This window comes from Zootoca vivipara, chromosome 9 (genome assembly GCF_963506605.1).
Source record: "Zootoca vivipara chromosome 9, rZooViv1.1, whole genome shotgun sequence".
NCBI lineage: Eukaryota > Metazoa > Chordata > Lepidosauria > Squamata > Lacertidae > Zootoca > Zootoca vivipara.
In genome coordinates, this window is record NC_083284.1 from 2,703,153 (window position 1) to 2,729,018 (window position 25,866).

The 25,866-nt window shown below is 48.5% G+C and overlaps 1 protein-coding gene across 1 annotated transcript in view; it reads right to left on the bottom strand.

Annotated features, from left to right (window-relative positions):
- Positions 1-2,449: 2,449 nt before the first annotated feature.
- Positions 2,450-25,866, bottom strand: part of ATP6V1B1 (ATPase H+ transporting V1 subunit B1) — a 68,880-nt gene continuing 45,463 nt past the window's right edge. The window contains exons 4-14 of the mRNA XM_035103697.2: positions 25,420-25,513; positions 19,923-20,000; positions 17,048-17,187; positions 15,842-15,943; positions 13,218-13,315; positions 12,262-12,385; positions 12,007-12,157; positions 7,121-7,203; positions 5,191-5,295; positions 4,067-4,196; positions 2,450-2,831 (exon numbers count right to left, since the gene is read on the bottom strand). Of these exons, the coding sequence (XP_034959588.1) occupies positions 2,668-2,831; positions 4,067-4,196; positions 5,191-5,295; positions 7,121-7,203; positions 12,007-12,157; positions 12,262-12,385; positions 13,218-13,315; positions 15,842-15,943; positions 17,048-17,187; positions 19,923-20,000; positions 25,420-25,513 (1,269 nt within the window). The 3' untranslated portion in view covers positions 2,450-2,667. The remainder of the gene's footprint in view (positions 2,832-4,066; positions 4,197-5,190; positions 5,296-7,120; positions 7,204-12,006; positions 12,158-12,261; positions 12,386-13,217; positions 13,316-15,841; positions 15,944-17,047; positions 17,188-19,922; positions 20,001-25,419; positions 25,514-25,866) is intronic.

The following is a 25,866-nucleotide window of genomic DNA, read 5'->3' on the forward strand; positions in this document are numbered from 1 at the left end:
TATTATTATTATTATTATTATTATTATTATTATTCTGCAAAAAACTGACTTTACCCACTGAATCATATCATATCAGAATGGAAAACCCAAAGAGAGATTTTGCTTAACTGAGCTCCGATTCAGTGGGTAAGATCACATTTTGGCAAGGCACAGCCACAGAAAAGCTCTCAGACCCCGTTGAAATTAATTGGGACACAATGATCTCAAAATACAGGTCAAGCAGAAGTGTGGAAAACCCTTAGTGCCATCTCTACCTTTGGGACTTCCCTCCCTGTCACTAATGGGACTCGGCACACATGCCCCCCCCACCGCCCTGAGGAACCCCCCGAATCCAATCCCCCCCATTTTATTCTTGGGTAGGTTTACGAAAAGGGAAACACACAGTAAGAAATAACTTTTAGAAAGTTATTTATTAACTTGCCTGCATTATTATTATTATTATTATTATTATTATTATTGGTGGTGGTAGTAGTAGTAGTAGCATACCGCCCTATACCCGGGGGTCTCAGGGTGGTTCATAGAATAAAATCCAAGATATGAAACTACAAAAGGCATAATAAAACTAAAAACAACCCAATAGCTCCCCTCCCAATAGCAGGCATGTCCAATGTCCGTTTTGGGGGCCCAATCTGCCCCCCCGGCCCCTGTGGCAGTTTATTTATTGGGGTCAAATCCTTTAAAAAGCCCAAGAAGTCCAATCCTAAAAAGAGCTCAACAACTTTGGGGTAGAATTGTTTAAAAAGCTCAACAACTTTGCTTGGCCCTCACGCATGCTCACTTCATCAAATGTGGCCCTCTTTGAAAAAGGTTTGGGCCCCCCTGGCCCCTGCCCTAAAGGAACAGAGAACTCTTGCCCAGGAATTTCCTTTGTGGATATTAGGAGTCCCTCCAGGATACGAATCTTGGGTCTGGCACTGCTATCCAGCAGCATTTGCCAATGGCTTCTGCCTCAGAGTTGCAACTTGGGTGCTTCAGGAAAACCAGGAACTGGGTGCTTTTCTTTATGACTTCTGTCATGGCCCCCCCCCACACACCTCCCCTTTATCTCCTGCAATGTCTCATTTCCTCCAAGGAGACGCCATTTCCTCTTTAGACTTCCCATAAGAGGCCAGCCTTCAGGATTTCTGAGAAGCTTGATTTAGCACCCTCTTCCCCTCTCTCATTTTATTAGAATCATAGAATCCTAGAGTTGGAAGAGACCACAAGGGCCATCCAGTCCAACCCCCTGCCAAGCAGGAAACACCATCAAAGCATTCTTGACATATGGCTGTCAAGCCTCTGCTTAAAGACCTCCAAAGAAGGAGACTCTGCCACACTTCTTGGCAGCAAATTCCACTGTCGAACAGCTCTTAGTGTCAGGAAGTTCTTCCTAATGGGTGGAATCTTCTTTCTTGTAGTTTGAATCCATTGCTCCGTGTCTGCTTCTCTGGAGCAGCAGAAAACAACCTTTCACCCTCCTCTATATGACATCCTTTTATATATTTGAACATGGCTATCATATCACCCCTTAACCTTCTCTTCTCCAGGCTAAACATACCCAGCTCCCTAAGCCGTTTCTCATAAGGCATCGTTTCCAGGCCTTTGACCATTTTGGTTGCCCTCCTCTGGACACGTTCCAGCTTGTCAGTATCCTTCTTGAACTGTGGTGCCCAGAAGTGGACACAGTACTCCAGGTGAGGTCTGACCAGAGCAGAATACAGTGGTACTATTACTTCCCTTGATCTAGACGCTATACTCCTATTGATGCAGCCCAGAATTGCATTGGCTTTTTTTAGCTGCTGCAAAACACTGTTGACTCATGTCAAGTTTGTGGTCTACCAAGACTCCTAGATCCTTTTCACATGTACTGCTCTCAAGCCAGGTGTCACCCATCCTGTATTTGTGCCTTTAATTTTTTTGCCTAAGTGTAGTACTTTACATTTCTCCTTGTTAAAATTCATCTTGTTTGCTTTGGCCCAGTTGTCTAATCTGTTAAGGTCATTTTGAAGTGTGATCCTGTCCGCTGGGGAATTAGCCACCGCTCCCAATTTGGTGTCGTCTGCAAACTTGCTCAGGATGCTTTCAAGCCCATCATCCAAGTCATTGATAAAGATGTTGAATAAGACTGGGCCCAAGACAGAACCCTGTGGCACCCCAATAAATTACATTTATTGCCCACCATTCTCCCAAGAAGCTGAAGGTGGAAATGCAGTTCTCTCCCTCCCCATTCTGCCCTCACAACCACCCTGCGAGGTAGGCTGGGCTGAGAGTGAGTGGCTGGCCCCAGGTCACTCCCAGCGGGGCTCTTGGCTGAGTGCGGATTCGAACCCTCGTCTCTCTCAGCTCCTAGTCTGACCCTCTAACCACTACACCACACTGCGGTTTTGATTTTAGTGGCACATTGTAGGGAAAGGGGGGAGGCAGGGAGGAAGCATCTTGGGGAAGGCTTCTAAAAATAAAAAATTCAAGATTTGAGTAGACACTTTTATTTTGAATCATGACAGCACTGACAACTGATTATTTCACGGCAATGAAAGTGTGTGTCTACATCCAGGTTCATATTCCTCTTTCTGGCGGCGATGTGTAAATGTCCCCAAAGCCTTGGATCAGCCACCCCATCTCAACCCGCCAAGTCAGTTAAGTGGGTTTAGAGCAACATTGTGCCCTAATGTGGACAAGCCCTGAGGCTCAGAGGGCCGTGTTGGAGGAGCCTTCGGCCCCTCTGGCTTCCCGGGGGTAGTACTCTGCCAGGATATTCTCCGGAATCCGTTTCAGCAGCTCTTTGGGGAAGATCCGCAGCAGCTGCCAGCCAATGTCGAGAGACTCAAAGACGGTCCTGTTTTCGTAGGCGCCTGGGAGAAAACCAAGATTGCCAGTGGGTTAAGGGCAGGAGCAAGCCAGCAGTAAATCACCAGCAAGCAAGGTGGAATTAACTCTTGATTAGCAAAAACACAGGAGAGTCAGGCCTAGTGAGCACAGCAACTCATCTCCGGTAGGTCTTCCCACATGAAGCAGTTGCTGAGACTCCCCACAGCTGCCTAAGTCCCCTCCTCTCCAGGGTTTCCCCCAGGCAATCAGAGACTGTGCCTGCCTGCAGTTAACCTCTCCTCCGTCCTTTTCATGCCTCTTCTGGTCCTGGGAGACCAGCAGGGATGGGAGCTGGTCTCAGCAGGAGGGGGAGACACCTGTGACTCTTCCTCAGCCAGACTCCTTTCTGCCTCCTGGCCTCCTTCGTCTCCTGCTTCAGCTTCAGCTTCTGATTCTGCTCTCTGCCACTGACTCTCCCCACTCACAGAGCCCTGTTACCTCTCCAGCTTTTGACACCTCCTCTTCCCAATCTTCTCCCTCTTCTCCCTCTGACTACTCGTTGTTATCCCACCATGCATCCCCGGGCTCTGAGCCTTCTTCCCTTGAGCAGGGGTGAAAATAGGCTTTATTTCACCCAGGTCAAAGACCCAGTTTGGCCTCCCAGGGGCCACATGCCAGTGGTGGTCAGGACCAGAGGAAAAAGTGGGAGGAGCAACAGATGCCAGTTTTTGCACAGTAAGGTAAGTTTAAACATGGGCCTGGGACTCAGCTATACAGCTGCAAATATAACATTTTAAGTGCATTATACAAATGTGACACTAGAGGGTGATAGTGAGCTTATGGCAAATTCAATATATTTTTCAAAACGCTTTTAAAAAAAAGATTTTTGTAGCATTTTTTATATGGGTCTAGATTCCAACACACACACACGAGAGAGAGAGAGAGAGAGAGAGAGAGAGAGAGAGAGAGAGAGAGAGAGAGAGAGAGAGCCCTTCTTTCTCCATCCAGACAATCAAGAGGCAATAACCAAGTCCAGAGGCACATTCCAGCCCTGCAGAAACCCTCAAGGAGGATGCAAAGCAGAGGCAGCACGAACTTCATCCTGGGGGAAGGCGTGTGGCCTGGGGCTGGCTGGAGATGCCTAGAGGGCTGTGTTTGTCCTGAGTTCCCGTCGCCCTGCTCTAAGGCCACGGCACTCCTTCCCGCCTCCGTGCCAAGCGAGGAGGGCAAAGGGCCCTCCCAGGTCAGCATTTCCTGGCTGCCTTCGTCCCCTGCCTACCTTGTGCAATGAACTGCTTCTCGAACTTCTGCAGAAACTCCAAGAAGAGGAGGTCGTCAGCTGACAGGGCTTCCTCCCCGACCACGGCCTTCATGGCTTGGACGTCCTTGCCGATGGCGTAGCAGGCGTACTGAGCGGGAAACCACAGGCAGGGCATGAGTCAGGGTCCTGCCCAAGGCAACCACCCTGACCCCGAGTCAGCCGTTGAGACCCCAGAACCACCATCAAAAAGAAGCTCTGAAGTCTTAGCTATAAAGGTGTGTGTTTTTTTTAAAACATGGGCATCGTAGATGCACGAAATCTACCTTCTGCATCAAGGCATCTTGTGCATTTAGTCTCAGCGTTCTTATTTGCTACAAGATTTTGGGGTGCCTGGACTCCCCTTCTAATGCCTGGGTGCTGGATTTAGCATGTTAAAATCAAGCAAGTCTGGATTTCTGTGTTCAGGAGATCACTTGGGGTGGACTATTAAGGAGAACGATCAGCCATTAGGAATCTCACCAGGGAGACGGACCTTTCCTTTAGCTCAGAGTTAGATTAGAAGGCAAAAGGTCAGAGTTTCAGTCAGAGATAGTTTAGGATTAGGTTTCTGCAGAAAGGTTGGATAAAAGTCAGCAAGCTGGAGAAAAGCTCAGACGTTTTGGAGCCTGTTTTGAATCCTGGGCTGTGCCGATGGGAAAAGCAAGACCCTTTGGGGGCATCAAGGCTGTGAGCCCCTCCATCCCAGGCTCAGGTTGCATATATGTGTAAATGTGGATATGGATATATGTATATCATAAAGGCCCCACAGTCTCTGCTGTGCCTCATTTCTGAAAGGAAACACAGACTCCAGCTAAGTGCCTGGAACCTTGGGTGGCATGCAACAATATTTGTCGCTCTGTTCTCGATGGCTATGTGCCCCCTAGTTTTAGGCAGGAATGCTTCTGAGTCCCAGTTGCTGGAAACCACAGGAGGGGAGAGGGCTCTCGTGCTCGGATCCTGCTTGTAGCTTTCCAGCAGGCACAGAATCATAGAATTGTAGAGTTGGGATTCCACGGGTCACCTAGTCTAAAACCCTGGCAGTGCAGGGGTCCAAAAGACCCTTGAAATGGAAGACCCTTTTCCACGGAGGCTCAAACGCTCACCAGCTGATTGGAGACATCTCCATGGTCCTTCCTGGTCATGCCTTCTCCGATGGCCGACTTCATCAGACGGGAGAGGGACGGGAGGACATTTATGGGAGGGTAGATCTGTGGCAAGAGAAAGCAGATGGGCACCTCTGGTTTTTGGAAATACACTGTGTGTGTGTGTGTGTGTGTTTAGCCTAAGGACCCATCCATGTATCGGTTTAAGGTAGATCCCAGGACCCCCTGTGCCTCCTTGAATTCCTCCTTGCGTGTGTGGCATACCTAATAGAATCATAGAATCATAGAATCGTAGAGTTGGAAGAGACCACAAGGGCCATCCAGTCCAACCCCCTGCCGAGCAGGAAACACCATCAAAGCATTCTTGACATATGTCTGTCAAGCCTCTGCTTAAAACCTCCAAAGAAGGAGACTCCACCACACTCCTTGGTAGCAAATTCCACTGCCGAACAGCTCTTACTGTCAGGAAGTTCTTTCTAATGTTTAGGTGGAATCTTCTTTCTTGTAGTTTGAATCCAGCTACTCTCCAGCTACTGCTGCTCCACACATTCTCCTCCTTAAGTCTGGAAATTCTCTGTTTATTTATTTGTTACAAGGGGTTCAAATTGGTGTACGTGGTCCTCCTCCTGATTAATCCCCACCAGGGCCGTCTTACCCATAGGTGCTAGGGGTGCGGGGCACCCGGGCGCCAGGCTCTCAGGGGTGCCAGGCCGAGAGTCCAGGGCCCGAGAGTTGAGTCCGGGGAAGAGCCCGTCTCTCACTTGGAGTGCCGCAGCAGGCTCTTCTGCTGCGGGCAGCTCTGCACCGTGAGTTCAGGGGTGACCGAGCCAGCAAGATGCTGTGGTGGCCGGCTGGCTCCGCCCTCCTGCATGCCTGGGACTGGGCAACCTGGGGTGTGCGCAGGCAGGTCTTTGCACCCCAGTGGCGCATATGGTTAAGACAGCCCTGATCCCCACCACAACCCTGTGAGGCAGGTTAGGCTGAGGGGCAGCAACCAGCCTGAAGTCACACCTGGTGACCTTTCCTGGCTGAGTGTGGATTTGAACCCAGATCCTAGTCTGACATCATGGGCTTAGCCAGGGTTTTTGCTAGGGGAGGGGGCAAAACCTCACTGCACCACCACTGGCTCGCAGGGAATCTCTCTGACCATCAATGTAACTCTCCTGTTCGGAATTTTTGGAAGGAAGGGGCAATACCGACAAAAGAGGAAAGGCCAATGAATATGTTGAACTGGCTGTGTTAACAAGCAGAAATCGAGACCAAGAGATTTCTAAGAAAGAATGGGGGAAGTGGAATACATGAAGAATTACTGTAAACATCATAAAACGCTAGCAGGACTACTGTAGAATAATCATGAAACAAGGTGAAAATAAAAGGGTAAAGGAGCATTTTGGATATGCAGCCAAACAGGGGAAATATTAACAAACCACAGAAGGTGGGGAAGGGAAGTCATGGATAGTGAGGTGATTTCAATAACCATGTATTTGTTGTAAAATGGAAAACTAAAAATGAATTATTATTATTTTTTAAAAAAGAAACAGAATTTAAGAGGACAGGGGATCTCTGCATTCAGGGAGGAGACAGCGTGGGACAGCAGGAGGTGAACAACACATGGGCTGAGGGTTCAAATTCCACCAAGGGTCCCAAATGCACATTAAGCCAAGGTGTGGAAGAGCCCTTAGCTGAAACAGCAGGAGAAAAAGTTCTTTAGGAAGTTTATGATTAGGATTTATTGAATTTCTATACCACCCTATACCCGGAGGTCTCAGGGCGGTTCCCATAAACTTGCAGGGAGTTCCCTATGAGTGGCTCCTTAGCAGGGGAAGGAATGTCCCACGTTCAATATGTTCACTTCCTTTTCCTTTGCAAGGATGGAACATCAGGCAGAGGTGAGGATCAAAGGGGAAAGAGAAGCCCCAGGTAAACCTACCTGTCTGTTGTGGAGCTGCCTGTCCACATAAATTTGCCCTTCAGTGATGAATCCGGTCAAGTCAGGAATGGGGTGAGTGATATCTGTAAGGAGGGGGAAGCAGGTAGATTAGCCGCTGGCCCTGCTAACATTGCAAGTGACTTCTCTGTGGCTATCGTATACCCTTGACCGAAGAACGGTACACTCCTTCTATCTGGGAAGGTCGTCCTCTTCCACCGAGCGCGCAGCTTCGGGAGGGACGCACATGGAGCGGTGAGGGAGGAAGGGGACACCCGCCTAGCCAGCCAGATCAGCCGAATCAACCCTGGCGATCAATGGGGTGACAGATGTCGCAGCCAGATCGCCCTCACATCCATCCTCAACACTTGATCAATGTTTAGTGTTAAGTCATCTTGTAGATAAATATGCCATAAAAAACAAACGAAGACTCTTTGTGGCATTTGTAGATTTAAAAAGCGCTTTCGATTCGGTCGATCGTAACAAACTGTGGACCAAACTGGAGCACCTTGGAATAGATCCACATCTACTGACACTGATACAAAATTTGCACTCTAATAACCAAATATATGTTAAAGTTTCAAAAGATGGTAGACTTGCAGGTCCAATCTTCAACAATCGAGGAGTTAGGCAAGGCTGTGTCCTGGCACCCACTCTATTCAATCTATTCTTATCTGATTTACCATTATTTCTTCAGAATGTAACCTCTCATATTCCTTATTTAAACAATATCCCACTTTTTTATTATTATATGCAGATGATGCAGCAATTATCTCACTTTCTTCTTTGGGTATTAAAAAATTACTTAAGAGCTTTTCAAACTTCTGCTCCCTTAATAATTTAAAAATCAACTATGACAAGACCAAAATTATGCAGTTTACAAAAAGAGGGAACCCAAAAAACTATATAATCAATGGACATCTAATACAGGAAGTGAAGCATTTTAATTATCTGGGGATTGTATTTAAAAATAATATGAACTGGAACACACACATCTGTGCGGCAATAGCTAAGGTTAAAGGGACAGCCCACCATATCAAATCTTATTTCTTTTCTCCTGAAGGAAACAGATACATTCCAGCAGTACTGCAAGTAATTGACATGAAACTTTGTGCCCAACTTTTATATGGCACCCCACTGTGGATTTCAGGTGACCTTAAGATGCTGGATAAATTCCATGCATCCCTTCTGAGGTCATTACTAGGACTCGCAAGTTCTGTAAAATATGAATCAATATGCTGCGAGCTGGGAATATTGTCTTTATCAGCAAGAGCATGGCTGAGGACCATGAAATATTGGATCTTCCTGCATTACAGAGCCCTATCCCCTAACTCTCTCCTGTATGATCTTTTAAGTGATAATATAATTTACAATCTATCATTGATTTGTAGGAGAAAATTGAATTCGATAGGGCTTAACTTAGTTGACTTTGAAAATTCTGATCCCAAAGACATCTGGGAAATTATTAGGAAGACTCTTATAGGAAAAAGTGTTCTCTCCATGCTTGAGGTTGCAAAGCACAGCACCTGTTCTCCTCTCCATTTAAATCTCCCTCTGTGCAGAGATTTTCAAAAGGGATACATGACAAATTTGAAAAACCACGAACTGTGTAGGCTGTTTATGCTGGCCAGATTTAATATGTTCCCCTCGATGATGGTGAGAGGAAGATATTTGGGTCTCCCAGAATCAGAGCGTCTCTGCAAATGTAGTAAACAAGAACCTGATACTTTGGAGCATATTTTCTTTTCCTGTGAATTTGGAACTCATGCCAGAAGACAACTATTAGAGGCCTTGCAACTCAATTGGCTGATTTCCAAACTACCAACCGTTCAGGTCCTACTATCGGACAGGGATGATCAAATTACTACAGCCGTAGCTGAATTTTTGAGTGCTGTCCATGCAGAAAGGCTGGGCCATTACAAAGAGAGTTAGTGCTCCTTAATTGGTAGGTGGTGTGGCAGTGTCTGGTGTAGTATTTATATATATCTATACTCTTCCTGGAGTTAAGGAACTGACTGGGATAAGCCTTGCTCAACTGAGTCTGTATTTTATATAATCTGTATATAAATTTTATGTGATAATGTGTGGTTTGATATGCCTAATAAAGGATATTTGAATTTGACTTCTCTGTGCCCTGGGCTAATCTGGTTTCTCACTAGGGGCCCCTCCAGGCGGGTGCGATGCTGTTTTTTTGCAAGTGTAACTGATGCAACATATAACATGCAACATGGAACTAATGCAACAGCAGCGCATAGGTGTTGGGTTTTGCACTGAACCATCCACACACACATTCTGCTTTGTCAGTTCTGCAATGCTCCCCCAGGGGTCACTGCATGATTGCCACCTGGAGGGGCACCGAGAACCACAGAATTGCAGAGTTGGAAGGGATCCCCGAGGGCCATCTAGTCCAACCCCCTGCAATGCAGGAATCTCAGCTAAAGCATCCCTGGCAGATGGCCGTCCAACCTCTGCTTAGAAAAACCCCAAGGAAGGAAAAACCTTATGAGGGTGTCTGTTCCAGTTTCAAATGGCTCTGACTGTTTTACTTGTGCATTCTGGCACAACGTTCAAAGCTGAACAAAGAAATGGAAAGTGGCATTTGTGGTATAAAAAAGTATGGGATTCCTGCATTGCAGGGGGTTGGACTAGATGACCCCTGGGGGAACCCCTCCCAATTCTATGAATGCACAATAAAAAAAGACACCTGGAGGGTCTCTATGCCATTCCCCCCTTCCCAGTGCACCCCAAATAAACTCCCATCTTGCATATCCACCTGAATTAGGAAATTTCCCGGCAACTGACAAGTCCAAGGAGAGCTCTGTATTCCTCAAGGATACCTGAGCCTTAACTTACCTCTGTTTGCAAATCCTTACCTCATATATTAAGACTCTTAACATCACCCCAACAGTCAGAAACACCTCCCCCCCTATATTTCACAGGTGTGTGTGTGTGACTTTTAGAAACATTCATCTCTATCTTATCCTCCAACATCTCCCCCATTATTTCAAAGGCCCCTCCCTCCCTGTCTCGCTTCTTCCCCTGCCGAAATAAATACCTACAGATTTCATCCTAAGGTACGTTTCAACCCTGAGGATGACTGATTCACCAAAGGAACCGAGAGAACGTGCGGAAGACCATATGAGGAACTAAAATTGGCTTTTTCTCGCTTGCTTCTCCTTGATCACGGCTCAAACCGAGGGACTTGGCTCCCCGAAACAGAAGCAGTTCCCTTTCCTTTGCAAAGCTAGGGCAGCTGCTGAGCTGCGGCCAGGAAGGTGGTCTGAACTTGATTGGGCTGAGAGAGATGAAGCGTTTGGCGAGGCTGTGGTTTCTCAGCCAGCAGTGCCTTGAACTGGGAAGTTTGTTGCGGCAGGAGGGCAGCAGGAGGCTTTCAAGCAATGCTCCACAATCCACCCCACCCCTCTGGACCACTTGAAAAATGCCAAGGGTCTCGGCAAACCACCAAATGATTTTTCACCCTCTAGTGGCAACTGTAATCAACTGTGCTGCATGGTTTTAATCGTGTTTCTGCTGCTTCTTGTGTCCCTTACATCACATTTCATCCTACTGCAATTTGCATTCCACAGACTTCTATTGGAATATATATGATAAGAATAATATTGGAGAAAACTGGGTATTGAAACCTGCTTAACCTAAACCATATATCCCAGTTTTACAGCGGCCCTTTAAAGTACGCTTCACGCAGAGTATACGCAGTCAGAAGTCGACCTGGCTAAGAAAACACCACCAAGAGCGTAGGGTATTATCTCCCTTATGTGAAACCCCTTACTAGCTGCACACTTGTAAAAGTATGCAGATGAAAATACAAACGGTTGGGTTTCTTTAACTGAAAAACAAACTGACTCTAAAGAGACTTTAAACTAAATATAAATGCTTTCTCTCTTAGCAATATTATCTACCCACTTTCCAAACCTCCCACAAAACTCCCATTAAAACTACCCAAGAATTAACAGTAAACTAGCTTTATAACTAAGCAACTCTCATACTAAGATTCAACTGAGGAATCTCTTAAACTGAGAACAACTGAGAGAGTGATCTACTACTACAAGATGAATCAAACTGAAAGATCTAACTAAGAGATGCAGAAGGCTTTCTGGCAAAGCCTTATATACAAAAAGCAGAGCCCACGCCTGTGAGCAATTAACAGAAACACCGGCACCTGTTTCTCTTAAACAGACAGTATTTACATTAGACCGGCTCTAAAGTAACTTGACTATTCAAAAAATCCAACAACTTCAGGTTGCAATGCAATAAAATTCCATGCAAGGAATGCAGGAAGCAATATGGAACGCCATTAGGAATCAGCGTCGACTTTTGATGCGGAGATGTTGTGGGCCTCCTGAGCGAAGCTCACAGAAAACTTTATAAAAGTTTAAATAACAATAGGCTAAAAACAGATTAAAACTCGTGCCAGCTTTCTAAAAATCTAAACCAAAAAGAAAAAAAGAAAAGCTTTTAGCGGGTGCCAAAAAGAGTACAGCAGCAAAGGTATCTGCCTGGTGTCAATCGGCAGGGAGTTCCAAAGTGCAGGTGCTGCCACACTAAAAGGTTGATTTCTTACCAATGCGGAGCAGGTGTTACGTGGCACCTGTAACATTTCGAGTTCTGCCGATCGATCGAAGCAGACCAGCGGGCATATATGGGATTGGGCAATCTTGCAGATCAACTGATCCCAAGTTGCGTGTGCTTTGGAGGTGGGGGGGGGGCATTGACTTCCAGTAAAATTTGCCTCCCTTCCGTCCCCCTTGCCAGCCACCCCTCACTCCCAGCTGCTGTTGCTGCCGGACATTTCCTCCAAACGACTTTCCCCATAGAAGTCAACAGCCCTGGCCTCCCCTGAGCCTTTTCCCAGCCCCCCCCCTGCTCACCATCGTTGGGCATGGTCAGGATGGGGATCTGAGTGATGGAGCCGTTCCTGCCCTCCACGCGCCCGGCTCTCTCGTAGATGGTCGCCAGGTCAGTATACATGTACCCTGGGAAGCCTCTGCGCCCGGGGACCTCCTCCCTGGCAGCCGAGACCTGGTGGGGAAAGAGGGGTGAGTTATGGGGCACAGAGAGTGGATCCCTGCCATGTTAGGTGCCCTGGCCCACACCCTCTCCAAGCCAGGGGGTGCCCCTCTGACCTCGCGCAGCGCCTCAGCGTAGGAGCTCATGTCCGTCAAGATCACGAGGACGTGCTTCTCGCACTGGTAGGCGAGGAACTCGGCCGTGGTCAGGGCCAGGCGTGGGGTGATGATGCGCTCGATCCTGTGGGAGGGAGGGGGCAGTCAGCATGGGGGGTCTGGGTGCGCTGAGCATTGCAAGCCGAGCATCCAGTCCTGCCCAAGTCTCCTCCTTACTACATACCCTCCAACAGTTCTCTGGTGAAAATAGGACATCCCAACATTTCCCCAATGAAAATAGGACCATCTCAACATTTCTCCAGTGAAAACAAGGATGTCCTGTTCCATACCCTCCTACATTTATGCGATGAAAACATGGCCATCCCAACATTTATCCAATTTAAATAAAGATGTTCTATTCCATACCATCCAACATTTATCCAATGAAAATGAGGCCACCCTAGGACCTAAGGGAAAGCGGGACATTCTGGGATCAGATCAGAAACCAGGACAGCTTCTGTAAATCTGGGACTGTTCCTGGAAAATAGGGACCCTGGGAGGGTCTTCGTTACAGGGTTCTGTAGCCATTATCTGCACACACCACTACAATAAGGCGTGGGTTTTTGTATGCAAAAATTACTCTTCGCCTGGCGTGTCCTGTGCCACAGATGCCCACGAGGCCCCTGTGTGCTGTTGCATGGATGGGCAGAGAAGTGGTATCAGCTGATGCACAGGTGCTGCTTGCAGGTGAGAGAAGCACACCTGAGCTCCGGCAAGAGGCTCCTTTGTTCCCACAAGCTGCTGGGCAGGTGGTCTTCCATTGAACTCACAGAAACCCCCCCAGGCTGGACCATGATTTGATCAGGGGTACTGCCAGGCTGCTCTGATTTGTGTATTTATTTCATAAAATTTATACACCGCTTGATTGTAAGAAAAGCCCAGTTTACAAAAAAAAAAAAAAAAAAAAAAAAACTCACGTGGGGTCATTGGCCAGGTTCAGAAAGAGGCAGACGTTCTCCATGGAGCCGTTCTCCTCAAAGTCCGACTTGAAGAAGCGGGCCGTCTCCATGTTCACCTGCCAGTCACAGAACAGAGAGGAGGCCCTTGAGTTGTAGTTTGCAGTGCAAACCAGATTGGTGAAGGTTTTAGTCAAAGACAGCTAGAGCCAGTTCAGGCATTTAAAAACCTATTCCAGAAACCTACAAACCAACAAATTTCTAAGGACTTCCGACTGCCCAACCAGCCAACATTCCAGAACAGCACTGCAAATATAAATGGACATCCAAGATCAGTCAGAATAGCAGAGGACTGTCTTTGGATGGCAACAGTCCTTATGTATATAGTTTTGTTTTCGGGTCTTAGCAAAATTGCAAAGCCTTTTAGCCGGTCAGCAAATGTATGCCAGAAAATATGTATGCCAGAAAATAGCCTGGTTTTGTTTTCTTCCTTTAATATTGTCAAACAGAATTTTTAAATGGATACCGCCGGAGGGGAGAGTTGCTCTCATGTGCATGCTCTGCTCACTGGTTCCCCACAGGCATCTGGTCAGTTGCTGTGAGAACAGGATGCTGGAAGATGGGCTAGGGTCCTGATTTGGCAGGAAATTCTTAGGTCCTTAATAGCTGTTTATAGCTTTCTCCAGGTGTGAAGCGTTCTTCTGAGTCTTATAAAATCACATCCACAAGAGCAGTTGAGAAAAACCTCCCTCCATCAAGACGCGGCTCAATATTCTTAATAATAATAATTCCATTTTGCCGCAGGTGGAGGGCAAAGCATAGCCATCACAATTAGCAGCCATCAATAGTCCTCTCTTCCATGAATTTGCCTCATCCTCTTTCAGAGCCATCCAAGTTGACGGCTTCACACCTGCCTTCTTGTGGCAGCGAGTTCCATAGTTTAACTATGCGCTGTGGGAAGAAGGACTTCCTTTTAACCCACCTGCCGATAAAGATGACCTGGGATGCCAAAAGGAAGCGCTTGCAAGGACATGACTGTCCACTAGGGGGGAGCAAGCTGCTGCCGGTTAGCTCACCTGGCTGCCTGGGAGATGCTCAAAGCCTGAGGATGTGGCAGGGAAGCTTGCCTTTTCCCAGAGGGAGTTCTCTTGCACCACCAGCCCTGCTGCCTTGGCTGAGCATCCCGCCAGGAAATATTTCCTAGGGCTCTAGAGCCAACATGGGTTCCTGGGTAGGACTGATGGCTTTGGGGCCCCTTTTTTAAATCCCTGGGTGCGTCGCAAGCAAGTCTAAGAAATACTGGTGGTTTTTTAGTACACTTCCTGGGCAGGGAAAACATTAAAAACATAAACAAAAAACCAGGTGTGCTGGTAGCTTTCTGCGCACATGGCCGGTCAGTACTTAATCTAGCTGTGTTTCCTGCATTGCAGAAGGTTGGACTAGAAGATCCATTGGGTCCCTTCCAACTCCACAATTCATTTGGTCCTGTGGTCCACAGGCATGCTTGGTGGGGAAGGGCCTCCTTGGTAGCCGCTCCCAGACTTGGGAACTCCCTCCCTAGAGAAGTTCGACTGGTTCCCTCTTTGTTCTTTTGCAAACAGGTGGAGACTTTCTTGTTGCAATAGGTGTTTGGCAACTGACTGCTTTTAAGAGCTAGTGCTGTGGTGATTCTATTGCAATGATTTGCCTTTTAAAAGACTTTCTCTCTCTTTTTCCTATTACAAATGCTAAATAATAATAATAATATTAATAATGCCCCGCCCATCTGGCTGGGTTGCCCCAGCCACTCTGGGTGACTTCCAACACATACAGGAATATAATAAATAAATTCTATAAATTGTTTTAATTGTGTTTTAATGCTGGCTCCCCCCTCCTGCCCCAATGTTTCTATTATTATTATTATTATTATTATTATTATTATTATTATTATTAAACAACTTATATACCGCCCTATATCTGGAGATCTCAGGGGGGTTCACAGAACAAAATCAAAATATTAAACCACAAAATATAGAATCAAAACAAAAACAACAACCCATTAACCCCCCCCCCAACCACATTTTAAAAGGGCATAGGATGTCAATCAAATCAACCAAAATCCTGGTTAAAAAAGGAACATTTTTGCCTGGTGCCTTAAGGTGTATAATGAAGGAGCCAGACAAACTTCCTTGGGGAGAGCTGTTCCTATTTTATCTGTAAGCCTCCTTGAGTCTGTGTTAGGGGAAAAAAGGCAGGGTATCAATAAATATAACAATGAAAATGAAGATATGATTCTTTGATTCTGCAATAGAACCAACAAATTAGAAGGCAGGGACAAATGCAAAAAAGGAAGGCTCCTCCCTCACTGGCTAGAGCATGGCACTGATAATGCCAGGGTTGCAGGTTTGATCCCTGGACGGGACAACTGCCTATTCCTGCATCGCAGGGGGTTGGACTAAATGATCCTCAGGGTGCCCTTCCAACTCTGCAATTCTCCGATTCTATGAACGGGAAAGATCCCCATTGCTCCTCATGTGTAAATGCAAGGAGCCTGGCCTACTCTGGTGCAACGTGAATTTGGAGAAAGCCGATCAACAGCTAAATGATGCTCAAAAAGGAGCAAGACCTTTGGCAGCCTGAGGATGGAAATGTCTGAAGCGACTCACCCCCATGGCAGCAAAGACGATGGCAAAGTTGTCCTCGTGGTAATCCATGACGTCTTTGGATTTCTTCACCAGCCCTGCTTGCCTGCAGATCTGGGCCGCGATCTGAGGGGGGAGGCGAAAGGAAGGCAATGCTACCGTCTCAAGGACAGAAGAGAGGAGATGGCACACCCTCCAACATTCCTCAGGTGAAAACAGGGACGTTACACACACCCACACACCCCTGACATTCCTCGATCCCTCTCCCATTTCTTGCACACACCCCTCAATCAGCCCGGTGAGTTTTTAACCTTCTGTCCCTGTTTCTGGGGTGTTTTGGATAAAGACATCAGCATTCCTGCCAAAGGAGAATAAGGAGAGAGAGAACATTTTTTGTGCCATCTTGAGCTCCTTGGAGGAAAAAAGTAGGCTGTGTGCCAAAAACTGTGATTCTTACATTGCAGGGGGGGGTTGGACTAGATGACCCTTTGCAGTCCTTCCCAACTCTGCAACTCTACGAAATAAATAAATGAAGGGCCTTTGCTGGCCTCTCAACCCACCTCCCTCCGTTACTCTCCTGTCAGGCGGCGGAGCGTCCAACACACCAGGTCCTGAGTTGATCATATTCACTCTCGCCTGTCACTCCCGATTAGTCAGGGCACAGTTTCCACCTGACTTCCTCCCTGGGTGTGTATCTGTGGCAAGGAAACTGGCCTGCTTATTCATTTATCTATTGGATATACACCTCACCTTTTCCTCCACGGGGCACAAGATGGCATGGTTTCCCCTCTTCCTCATTCAATCCTCACAACAACCCTGTGAGGTAGGCTGGGCTGGGAGAGAGAGACTCACCCAGTGAACTGCATGGCCGATAGGGGATTCGAACCCTGGTCTCTCTCACGGGCTGCATGCCCTGTCCCCAGGTGCATTCACATGGAGATGAGCCTCAATGTTTCAGGTCCGTCAAAGGGCACCGTGGGGCAAGGCAGGCTGGCATGTCGGCAGAGGCCCAGATTTCCAGCCAGGAAAGGGACAGGAGTGTCTGTGTCAACCAGGTTCAAGGTCCTTAAATTGATTTACAAAAAGCCCGGCGCAATGTCGGTTAAGGGTGCCTCAGCCTGAGCCCTTGTGTCCCAGATGAGATCACCTGCAGGCTGGTTTCAAAACAAGGCGAAGCTGTCATGGGCCCAGTCCTGTGGAACTCTCTGCCACTGGAAAGCATATGCTTACCTCATTGTGGGGGAGACCTGCAGCAGAGAAGATGGGGATCTTTTGACCCCTGGCAATGCTGTTCATGACATCGATGGGGGAGATCCCAGTCTGGATCATCTCTTCGGGGTAGATGCGCCCGTGCGGGTTGATGGGCTGGCCTGGGGAAAACGAGGCAGGAGGAGGGAGGAGGTCACAGAATCGTAGAGTTGGAAGGGACCCCCAAGGGTCATCTAGTCCAACCCCCTGCAATGCAGGAATCGAAGCTCAAATCCAGCAATCGCAGCCGGCCAGTCAGGGGTGGGCTAGTCATCAAGCAGAGAGCAATGGTCATATCGAAGCAGAGCCTATAAGGCAGGGGTCCCCAAACTACGGCCCCCGGGCCGGATGCGGCCCAATCGGCCTTCCAATCCGGCCCGCGACGACCCCCGCCGCCCGCTGCCGCCGCCCGCTCTCACGGCGCGCGGCGCAGCGGCGATCTGAAAAATCGGCAAAAAAATCGCCGAAAATCCTTTGTGCGCATGCGTACGGGCCTCTCCCGACCCGGAAGAGGTCATTTCTGGTGCACTTCCGGGTCGGGGGAGGCCCATACGCATGCGCACAAGCGATTTTCGCCGATTTTTTTTCTGCCCGTGTGCGTGTGCGCATGCGCACGGGCGAGCACTCCCCCGCCCTCCGGCCCGCTGCGCGCGCACTCCCCTGCAGTCCGGCCCACCGCGCGGTCGGCGCGGCGGGCACCGGCCCGCCGCTCCGTAAGTCTGGGGACCCCTGCTATAAGGCTTTGCTGCCTTGCTGATGTTGGTACATCAGCGACTGCCAACCTGGTGCCCTCCAGAGGTTTTGAACTACGTGCCAGGCTGGGGCTGATGGGAGTCTCAGTTCAAAGACTGGTGAAAGATGCTGCAGGACCCACAAAACAGTTGCCATTCCTGTCTTGTTAAAGTGGCAAACACAGATTTAAAGCTCTGTGTCCGAGAACTCCATTCTTTTTCCTGTCCCAGAGCTTTCTTCATGAAATCTGCTCTTTTTCACTCAATCGGAGCAAACGGCAATCCACGGAAGAATTGGCGGTTGCTCTGATTAAATGCTAAAGAGTGGGTTTTCATGGGGAAAGATTCAGGCCAAAAAAACACCCCACAACAAAACCAAATAAGCTCAGACACGTAGCTTTTAAGTGCAGACTTGCCTGGAAAGAGCAATGCCAAAGGTAAATGTGGAGAAAGCCTTAGTCTCAGCCTAACCTACCTCACAGGGGTGTTGTGGGGATTAAATAAGGGGTGAGAGAGAACCATGTAGACCATCTTGAGGGATAAATGCAAAAAATAAATAATGGCTCCCTATACCAGGGGTATTGGGACGCGGGTGGCGCTGTGGTCTAAACCACAGAGCCTAGAGCTTGTCGATCAGAAGGTCAGCGGTTTGAATCCCCACGACGGGGTGAGCTCCCGTTGTTCGGTCCCAGCTCCTGCCCACCTAGCACTTCAAAAGCACATCAAAGTGCAAGTAGATAAATAGGTACCGCTCCGGCGGGAAGGTAAACAGTGTTTCCGTGTGCTGCTCTGGTTTGCCAGAAGCGGCTTAGTCATGCTGGCCATATGACCTGGAAAAACTGTCTGCGGACAAACGCCGGCTCCCTCGGCCTATAGAGTGAGATGAGGGCACAACCCCAGAGTTGTCCACGACTGGACCTAACGGTCAGGGGTACCTTTACCTTTAAGGTGCTACTGGAAGGACTTTTTTTATTTTGTTTTGACTATGGCAGACCAACACGGCTACCTACCTGTAACTTTATACCAGGAGTACTGAAATCTGCTTCTGCTGCCTGAACTGGGTCCCTCCCTAAGACCCTACTGATTATGGCACCTTTGGCAAGAAAGGAGAGGGGGGAATATAGGTGGCACTGAGGTGGGGGGGGGACCCCAGCAGCCTGATATAAATGCAGTAGATAAATAAATGTGGGGGAACAGAGGAAAAACCGCGGGGTTTCTCTGCCTCTAGGGGTCGCCTGTATTCAGGGGCCCAGTAGGAATTTTTCCAATTGGCTGATTGGCTTTGCCTCTTGGTTTTCGCCTACTGCTTAGCAAATTGTCACAACTTGTTAGGTTGGCGGTTAGGCTTTTGGTTGTTGAATCGGTTGGAAGAGGGGTGTGGCATCCAGATGCCTACCCCCCCCCCACCTTGGTTGCTCCACATAGAAGTATTCCGTTAAAGGAATCCCGGGGCTTACGCTTTTGTCCTTACATCCCCGCCATAGGCGGGATGGAGGGGCCAATTATAAGAGTAAGAGCCTTGGGGAACATTCTTGGAAAAAGAGAGGAGAGAATGCCTGGCCTCAGCTACCTCCTCTCCCAGGGGTGTTCACTTGACTTCCCTTCAGGAAGTCGGAGCTGGTACTGTCCAAGCGGACAGTGGTGAGTCCTATCCCAAGTGGACAGATGAAGTGAGTCCTGCCCCAAGAGGGGGCAGATGATGTGAGTCCTGTCCCAAGTGGACAGATGAGTTGAGTTCCTGTCCACAATGGACAGATGGAGATGGTCCTTCTTAGGGAAGGACGAATGGTTAACCCAAAGCCTAAGCCAACACTCGGGTTAAAATTGTATTTAAATAAAGTTGTGGCCTAAATTAATGCCAAAAACCAAACCAAAATTTTCGTGTCTGTTGTGAGTTATTTTAAGGGTAATTTCTGGTAAGCCTCGACACACAAACTTAGTTGGTCTCTAAGGTGCTACTGGAAGGATTTTTTTTATTTTGCTTTGACTCTGCTTCTAGATATGGGAGACCTGTTTAAGAGCAGAGGGAGGTCAGGACTTTCACCGGTTCCCTTTGACGGCGTCTTCTTTGGAACAGAGGGGTCAAGCGGAATCCCTCCCCACGGCACCCCAGACTAAGGTCTCACCGTTAATGTCCAGGAAATCTTCTGCCATCACAGTTGGTCCTTTGTCAATGGGTTTGGCGGAACCGTTGAAGACTCGGCCTGCAAAGAGAGACAGGTGTGAGAAGGAGGGCCTGGTGTGAGACACAACCGCAGGTATACGTGGGAATCATCTTTGGACAGCTAAGAGCACGAGGAGAGGCTGCTGGATCCGGCCAATGGCCCATCTAGTCCAGCCTCCTGTTCTTACAGGGGCCAACCAGGTACCTGCGAGAAGCCCGTAACCATCTCTCTCCTTCCGTGGTTTCCAACAACCGGCACCCAGGAGCAATTACTGCCTCCAGCCGTGGCAGCAGAATAGAGCCATTCCATAGCCTTAACCAATGGGCTTTTGGCAATGGCCTCTTTATAAGGAAAGGGCTGGTGATGTGATGTTTTGCTGCAATGATCGTCAGCTGTTGGTTAGAGAGAGGTGCTGATAATGTCAAGGTTGCAGGTTTGATCCACATTCCTGCGTTGCAGTGGGTTGGACTATATGATCCTCAGGGTCCCTTCCAAGTCTACAATTCTGTGGTTTAATAGATATTTCATACAATCTTTCAATAGAAGAATGGTCTATGTTACAATTCAATCCTAAACTTAAGGCCCATATTATTAGATCCACACCTCTGAAGCCCACCCCATATAGCTGTGTTAACCTATCTTTTATTTTTTCTTATAAACGTTTACGCATCCATTAAAGGTAAAGGGGACACCTGACGGTTAGGTCCAGTCGCGGACGACTCTGGGATTGCAGCGCTCATCTCGCTTTATTGGCCAAGGGAGCCAGCGTACAGCTTCCGGGTCATGTGGCCAGCAAGACTAAGCCGCTTCTGGCGAACCAGAGCAGCGCACGGAAACGTCATTTACCTTCCCGCCGGAGCGGTACCTATTTATCTACTTGCACTTTTGGGCATGCTTTCGAACTGCTATGTTGGCAGGAGCTGGGACCGAACAACAGGAGCTCACCCCGTCACAGGGATCTCGAACCGCCAACCTTCTGATCGGCAAGCCCTAGGCTCAGTGGTTTAGACCACAGCGCCACCTGCATCCCATTATCTATGCTTAATTAAGTGTTCTATGTATATGTTTAAATCTATGTTTGGTTTTTGCTCCTATTTATTTAATAATTATTCATTTAGAATCATACTGTTATGCTATTTATTTAGATGTTTTGCTTATGCTGGTCTATGAACATAATAAAGTACTTGACTTCACACACACACACACACACACACACACACACACACACACACACACACACAGTTTTAATCCTATTAATCTTAAATAGTTTTTAATGTTTTTTTCTGCTATGTTTCTGGCTGTTTCTATTTTATCTGCAGGCCACCTTCAGTGAAGGGGAAAAGGGGGGATATAAATAAATATAAACAGTTAAAAGAGGCTCGGGAGGCCATTGCTGGAACAACTCTTGGGTTGGGGCAACTGCAAAAATGTTTTACAATGTTTTAAATGGTTCTAATTTTGATTCCTCTCTTTTGTTTTTGTCAGGTTGGGGATGGTGCAATGTTTAGCTGGGGTTGGCTGTTATTTTAATTTGGGTATAACTGTAAATGGTTTATTGTTGTTTTTGTTATTACTGGTTTCTATTGATTGATTGGTATAATAATAATAATAATAATAATAATAATAATAATACAGTGTGTGAGCTGATAGCCCTGTACAGGACTGTGCAGACAGCAGCCAAGTTCTACCCCACCAGCAGAGGGTGCCGACTGTGTTGCAGAAGTGCCATGGTGTGGGTGGCACACCCTGGGCAGGATTGGCAGGGAGGGGGGCTGCGGCTTGTGCTTTTGCTGCCCGCACCTAATCCTCGGGAGGGGAACGGGCAAAGGAGACTGGGAGGTAGGTCCAAGAGGTATGTGTGTGGCAGGAGTGCCAACTTGGCCCCGCGACTGTGGGTGCCTGGGGCCGTGGTGCCATGCAGTGTGCATGGCCTTGGCACCAAACTTTGTGCCTGGCCCCTTCATGGAGAATTTTGCAGGTGCCCAGGGCCCCAGGGAGTTGGCACCTATGGTGTGCATCACTCCAAGTGGCTGGCTAAGCCGCAGATTTTGCAAGCACAGGACTGCAGGTGCTTCGATTGAGCAAAGGTTTCCCTCTGCTCTTTCTCCCTTCCCTTCTCCCTCTCTCCTTTTCCTTTTTGTGCTTCAGTGATGTGTGTCTAAGACAAATAGAATGCGTCGTGGTGAATACCAAGCTTACTGGCCTTTCATGGTCCTGTGGCTCCTTCCTCCCATTTCCATCTTGGCATTGATCTTCATTTGCTGTGACAAGTACAGGGCTTTTCCACCGTCCCTCTTAAAGGACCGGAAGAAAGTTGTTGCGTATTGGGGGGGGGGGGAAACTCGCTGGCGAGGGGGAGGCAGGGAGGGCGAATGCAGCTGTATTGATTCCTCCCCTGCGGTGGCCGATAGCCAATCTATAAAGGGGGGGGGGCTCTGGCGGATGTTCAAGACAGATCTTTGGGCGAAAAGGTTAATTTGGCCACCTAAAGAAATGAGTCGGTGGGGGGCAGAGGAAGATGATGGGTGGGGGCTAACAGACTGAGGTTGGATCTTGACAAGACAGAAGTACTGTTCTTGGGGGACAGGGGGGCGGAGGGTGTGGGGGACTCCCTGGTCCTGAATGGGGTAACTGTGCCCCTGAAGGACCAGGTGTGCAGCCTGGGAGTCATTTTGGACTCACAGCTGTCCATGGAGGTGCAGGTCAATTCTGTGTCCAGGGCAGCTTTCTACCAGCTCAATCTGGTACGCAGGCTGAGACCCTACCTGCCTGCGGACTGTCTCAGAGTGATGCATGCTCTGGTTATCTCCCACTTGCACTAATGCAATGCGCTCTACGTGGGGCTATCTTTGAAGGTGACCCGGAACCTGCAATTAATCCAGAATGCGGCAGCCAGACTGGTGACTGGGAGCGGCCGCCGAGACCATATAACACTGGTCCTGAAAGACCGACATTGGCTCCCAGTATGTTTCTGGGCACAATTCAAAGTGTTGGTACTGACATTGAAAGCCCTAAATGGCCTTGGCCCAGTATACCTGAAGGAGCATCTCCACCCCCATTGTTCAGCCCGGACACTGAGGTCTAGCTCCGAGGGCCTTCTGGAGGTTCCCTCACTGTGTGGTGTAGTGTGGTGCCAGTGTGGTGTAGTGGTTAAGAGTGGTAGACTCGTAATCTAGGGAACCGGGTTCGCGTCTCCGCTCCTCCACATGCAGCTGCTGGGTGACCTTGGGCTAGTCACACTTCTCTGAAGTCTCTCAGCCCCACTCACCTCACAGGGTGTCTGTTGTGGGGGAGGAGGGGAAAGGAGATTGTTAGCCGCTTTGAGACTCCTTCGGGTAGTGATAAAGCAGGATATCAAATCCAAACTCTTCTTCTTCTTCACTGTGAGAAGCAAAGCTACAGGGGACCAGGCAGAGGGCCTTCTTGGTAGTGGCGCCCACCCACTGGCAGGGTGCTATTGTGGCTGCCCCCGCCCACACTGGGCGCCCTGCCCCCAAGATGCAGGCCAGCCCTTGTCCTGCAGGCTAAAGGGTAAAGGGACCCCTGACCATTAGGTCCAGTCGTGACCGACTCTGGGGTTGCGCGCTCATCTCGCATTATTGGCCGAGGGAGCCGGCGTAGAGCTTCCAGGTCATGTGGCCAGCATGACAAAGCCGCTTCTGGCAAACCAGAGCAGCACATGGAAACGCCGTTTACCTTCCCGCTGTAGCGGTTCCTATTTATCTACTTGCATTTTGACGTGCTTTCAAACTGCTAGGTTGGCAGGAGCTGGGACCAAACAACGGGAGCTCACCCCGTCACAGGGATTCGAACCGCCGACCATCTGATCAGCAAGCCCTAGGCTCAGTGGTTTAACCACAGCGCCACCTGCAGGCTAATGATCCTTTAAAAAATCAATAAATGGCATGACATGACACGAAACACAAGGAAAAGTGCACAGGGATGGCAGTGGAAAACCAAAAGTCAGGCTCCAATTTCTAAGCTGTTGTTCCGATAATGGGCAGCTGGCACAGTCCAGAGGCAAGGAGGTGCTCAATGGAGCTGGGCCTCCAGCAAAGGTGATGAAATGAGAAGGGATAGCAGGTGGGATGGCTGCGCCCGAGGCCTGATGGAGCTAGCCTTTTCACAGTTCATTCATTCATTATATTTCTATGCCACTTTTCACTGACATGATGAGTCACAATGTGGCTTACATGCAAAAAATTGCAATTATATAACAGAACATCACAATTGCAACATGAATCATGTAAAACAATTATAAACCATCAGCAAAACTAACGCCTTCTATAAAACACTTTGCAAAATGGCTTAAAAAATAGGCTGAAACGCACAACTGCAAGAAAAGTCCTATTATAAACTTCACAAAGCATTACAGCACTCATAATACACAAAACAGCCTGACAGCGTTAATTCACGCTCCCTCTCTCTCCCTGCTGCCATGACTCATAATCTTCCACTCAGGGCATCAAAAGACATATCCACAGCACAGCAGAGTTTAGGATGGAGGGGGCACCGATTCCCAGTTTTCCCACTGCTGGAATCCTCAGCTACACCCCAAGAGGGGAGAAGGACCACCCTAATCCCAGGGTCAGGGTCTAGGCCAGCATTTGCCAACCCGGTGCCCTCCTAATGTTTTGGACGACAACTCTAGGGTTGCCATACGTCTGGAATTTCCCAGACCTTACTGGGATTTGGCTGTTGGAAACAGTGTCTGGGTTGAAATCGCTGAAATGTCCAGGAAAATCTGGGCGTATTCCAACACACGATGGAAGTGTAGATTTTGGCGAATTTACTTAAAAATAGATCCATTTTTATTTTTTGAGATTTTGCAAAGGTCCAACAACTCTGGGCAAAACTTTTAAAAGCTCCACAGCTTTGGCAGCCCCGAACAACTTTTGAGTCTGGATTTTCACTTTTTGAAATATGGCAACCCTAGACAACTCCAAAGCCATGAATGCTTATCTGAAATTCCTGCATTGCAGGGGGTTGGACTAGATGGCCCTCGGGATCCCTTCCAACTCTACAATTCTATGATTCTAACTCCTTTCAGCGCCTCCCCCATCAAACATTGCTGGAGTGAGCCCTAAGATGACTCATGGGGGGGCAGGGAGGGGCAGCTGTCCCCCAAATAAAAAAAAAAAAAAATACATAGCAAACTGGGGTTCTGCGCCCCCCCCCCAACAAAAATCCTGGCTATGCCCATGGCTTGTATGGCTCAGAGCCAGCGCCCGCCTCCCACTCCAGCACCCGAAAGCCTCTCCCTGTCTCAACTCCCTTGATGGCAGTCAGGGCCATCTCTGGCTGCCCTTTGGCCTTTTCCCTCTCTTTCCTTTGTTCCTGCAGCCTCTTTCGCTCCCCCCACCCTCTTTGTAACGGGATTAGCTCACACTTCACTTTGCAGCTGTAGCAATGCATTACCCCAGACGGATTCCTCCTCCCCAATTCCCCGTTTACGTACCAAGCATGTCCTCGGAAACAGGTGTGCGGAGAATGTCCCCCGTGAACTCGCAGGACGTCTTCCTCGCATCGATCCCAGATGTTCCTTCGAACACCTGCAAGGCAAGGGCCCCAGAGGGCAAGGACCCAATTACGGGCAATTAGGGAGGATTAACGGCAAATGAGGCCAGGCAGGTCCAGATGGGAAGGGAGCAGGGAGAGGGGGCTGCGTTTTGTGCTGGGCAATCTGCATTTGGAGGAATTTTGCCAGCAAGATGAAAAGGAAGCATCTCTCTTATTGCCTCTTTCGCTCCTCCCCAGACACTTTGGCTCTCTGGGTCGCAATCTCCCATTTAAGCCTAAGAACAGCTTGCTGGATCAGGCCAGTGGCTCATCTAGTCCAGCATCCCGTTTTCACAGTGCCGAAACTCTAGGGTTGCTATATTTTGAAGAGCCAAAAAGGGGACAC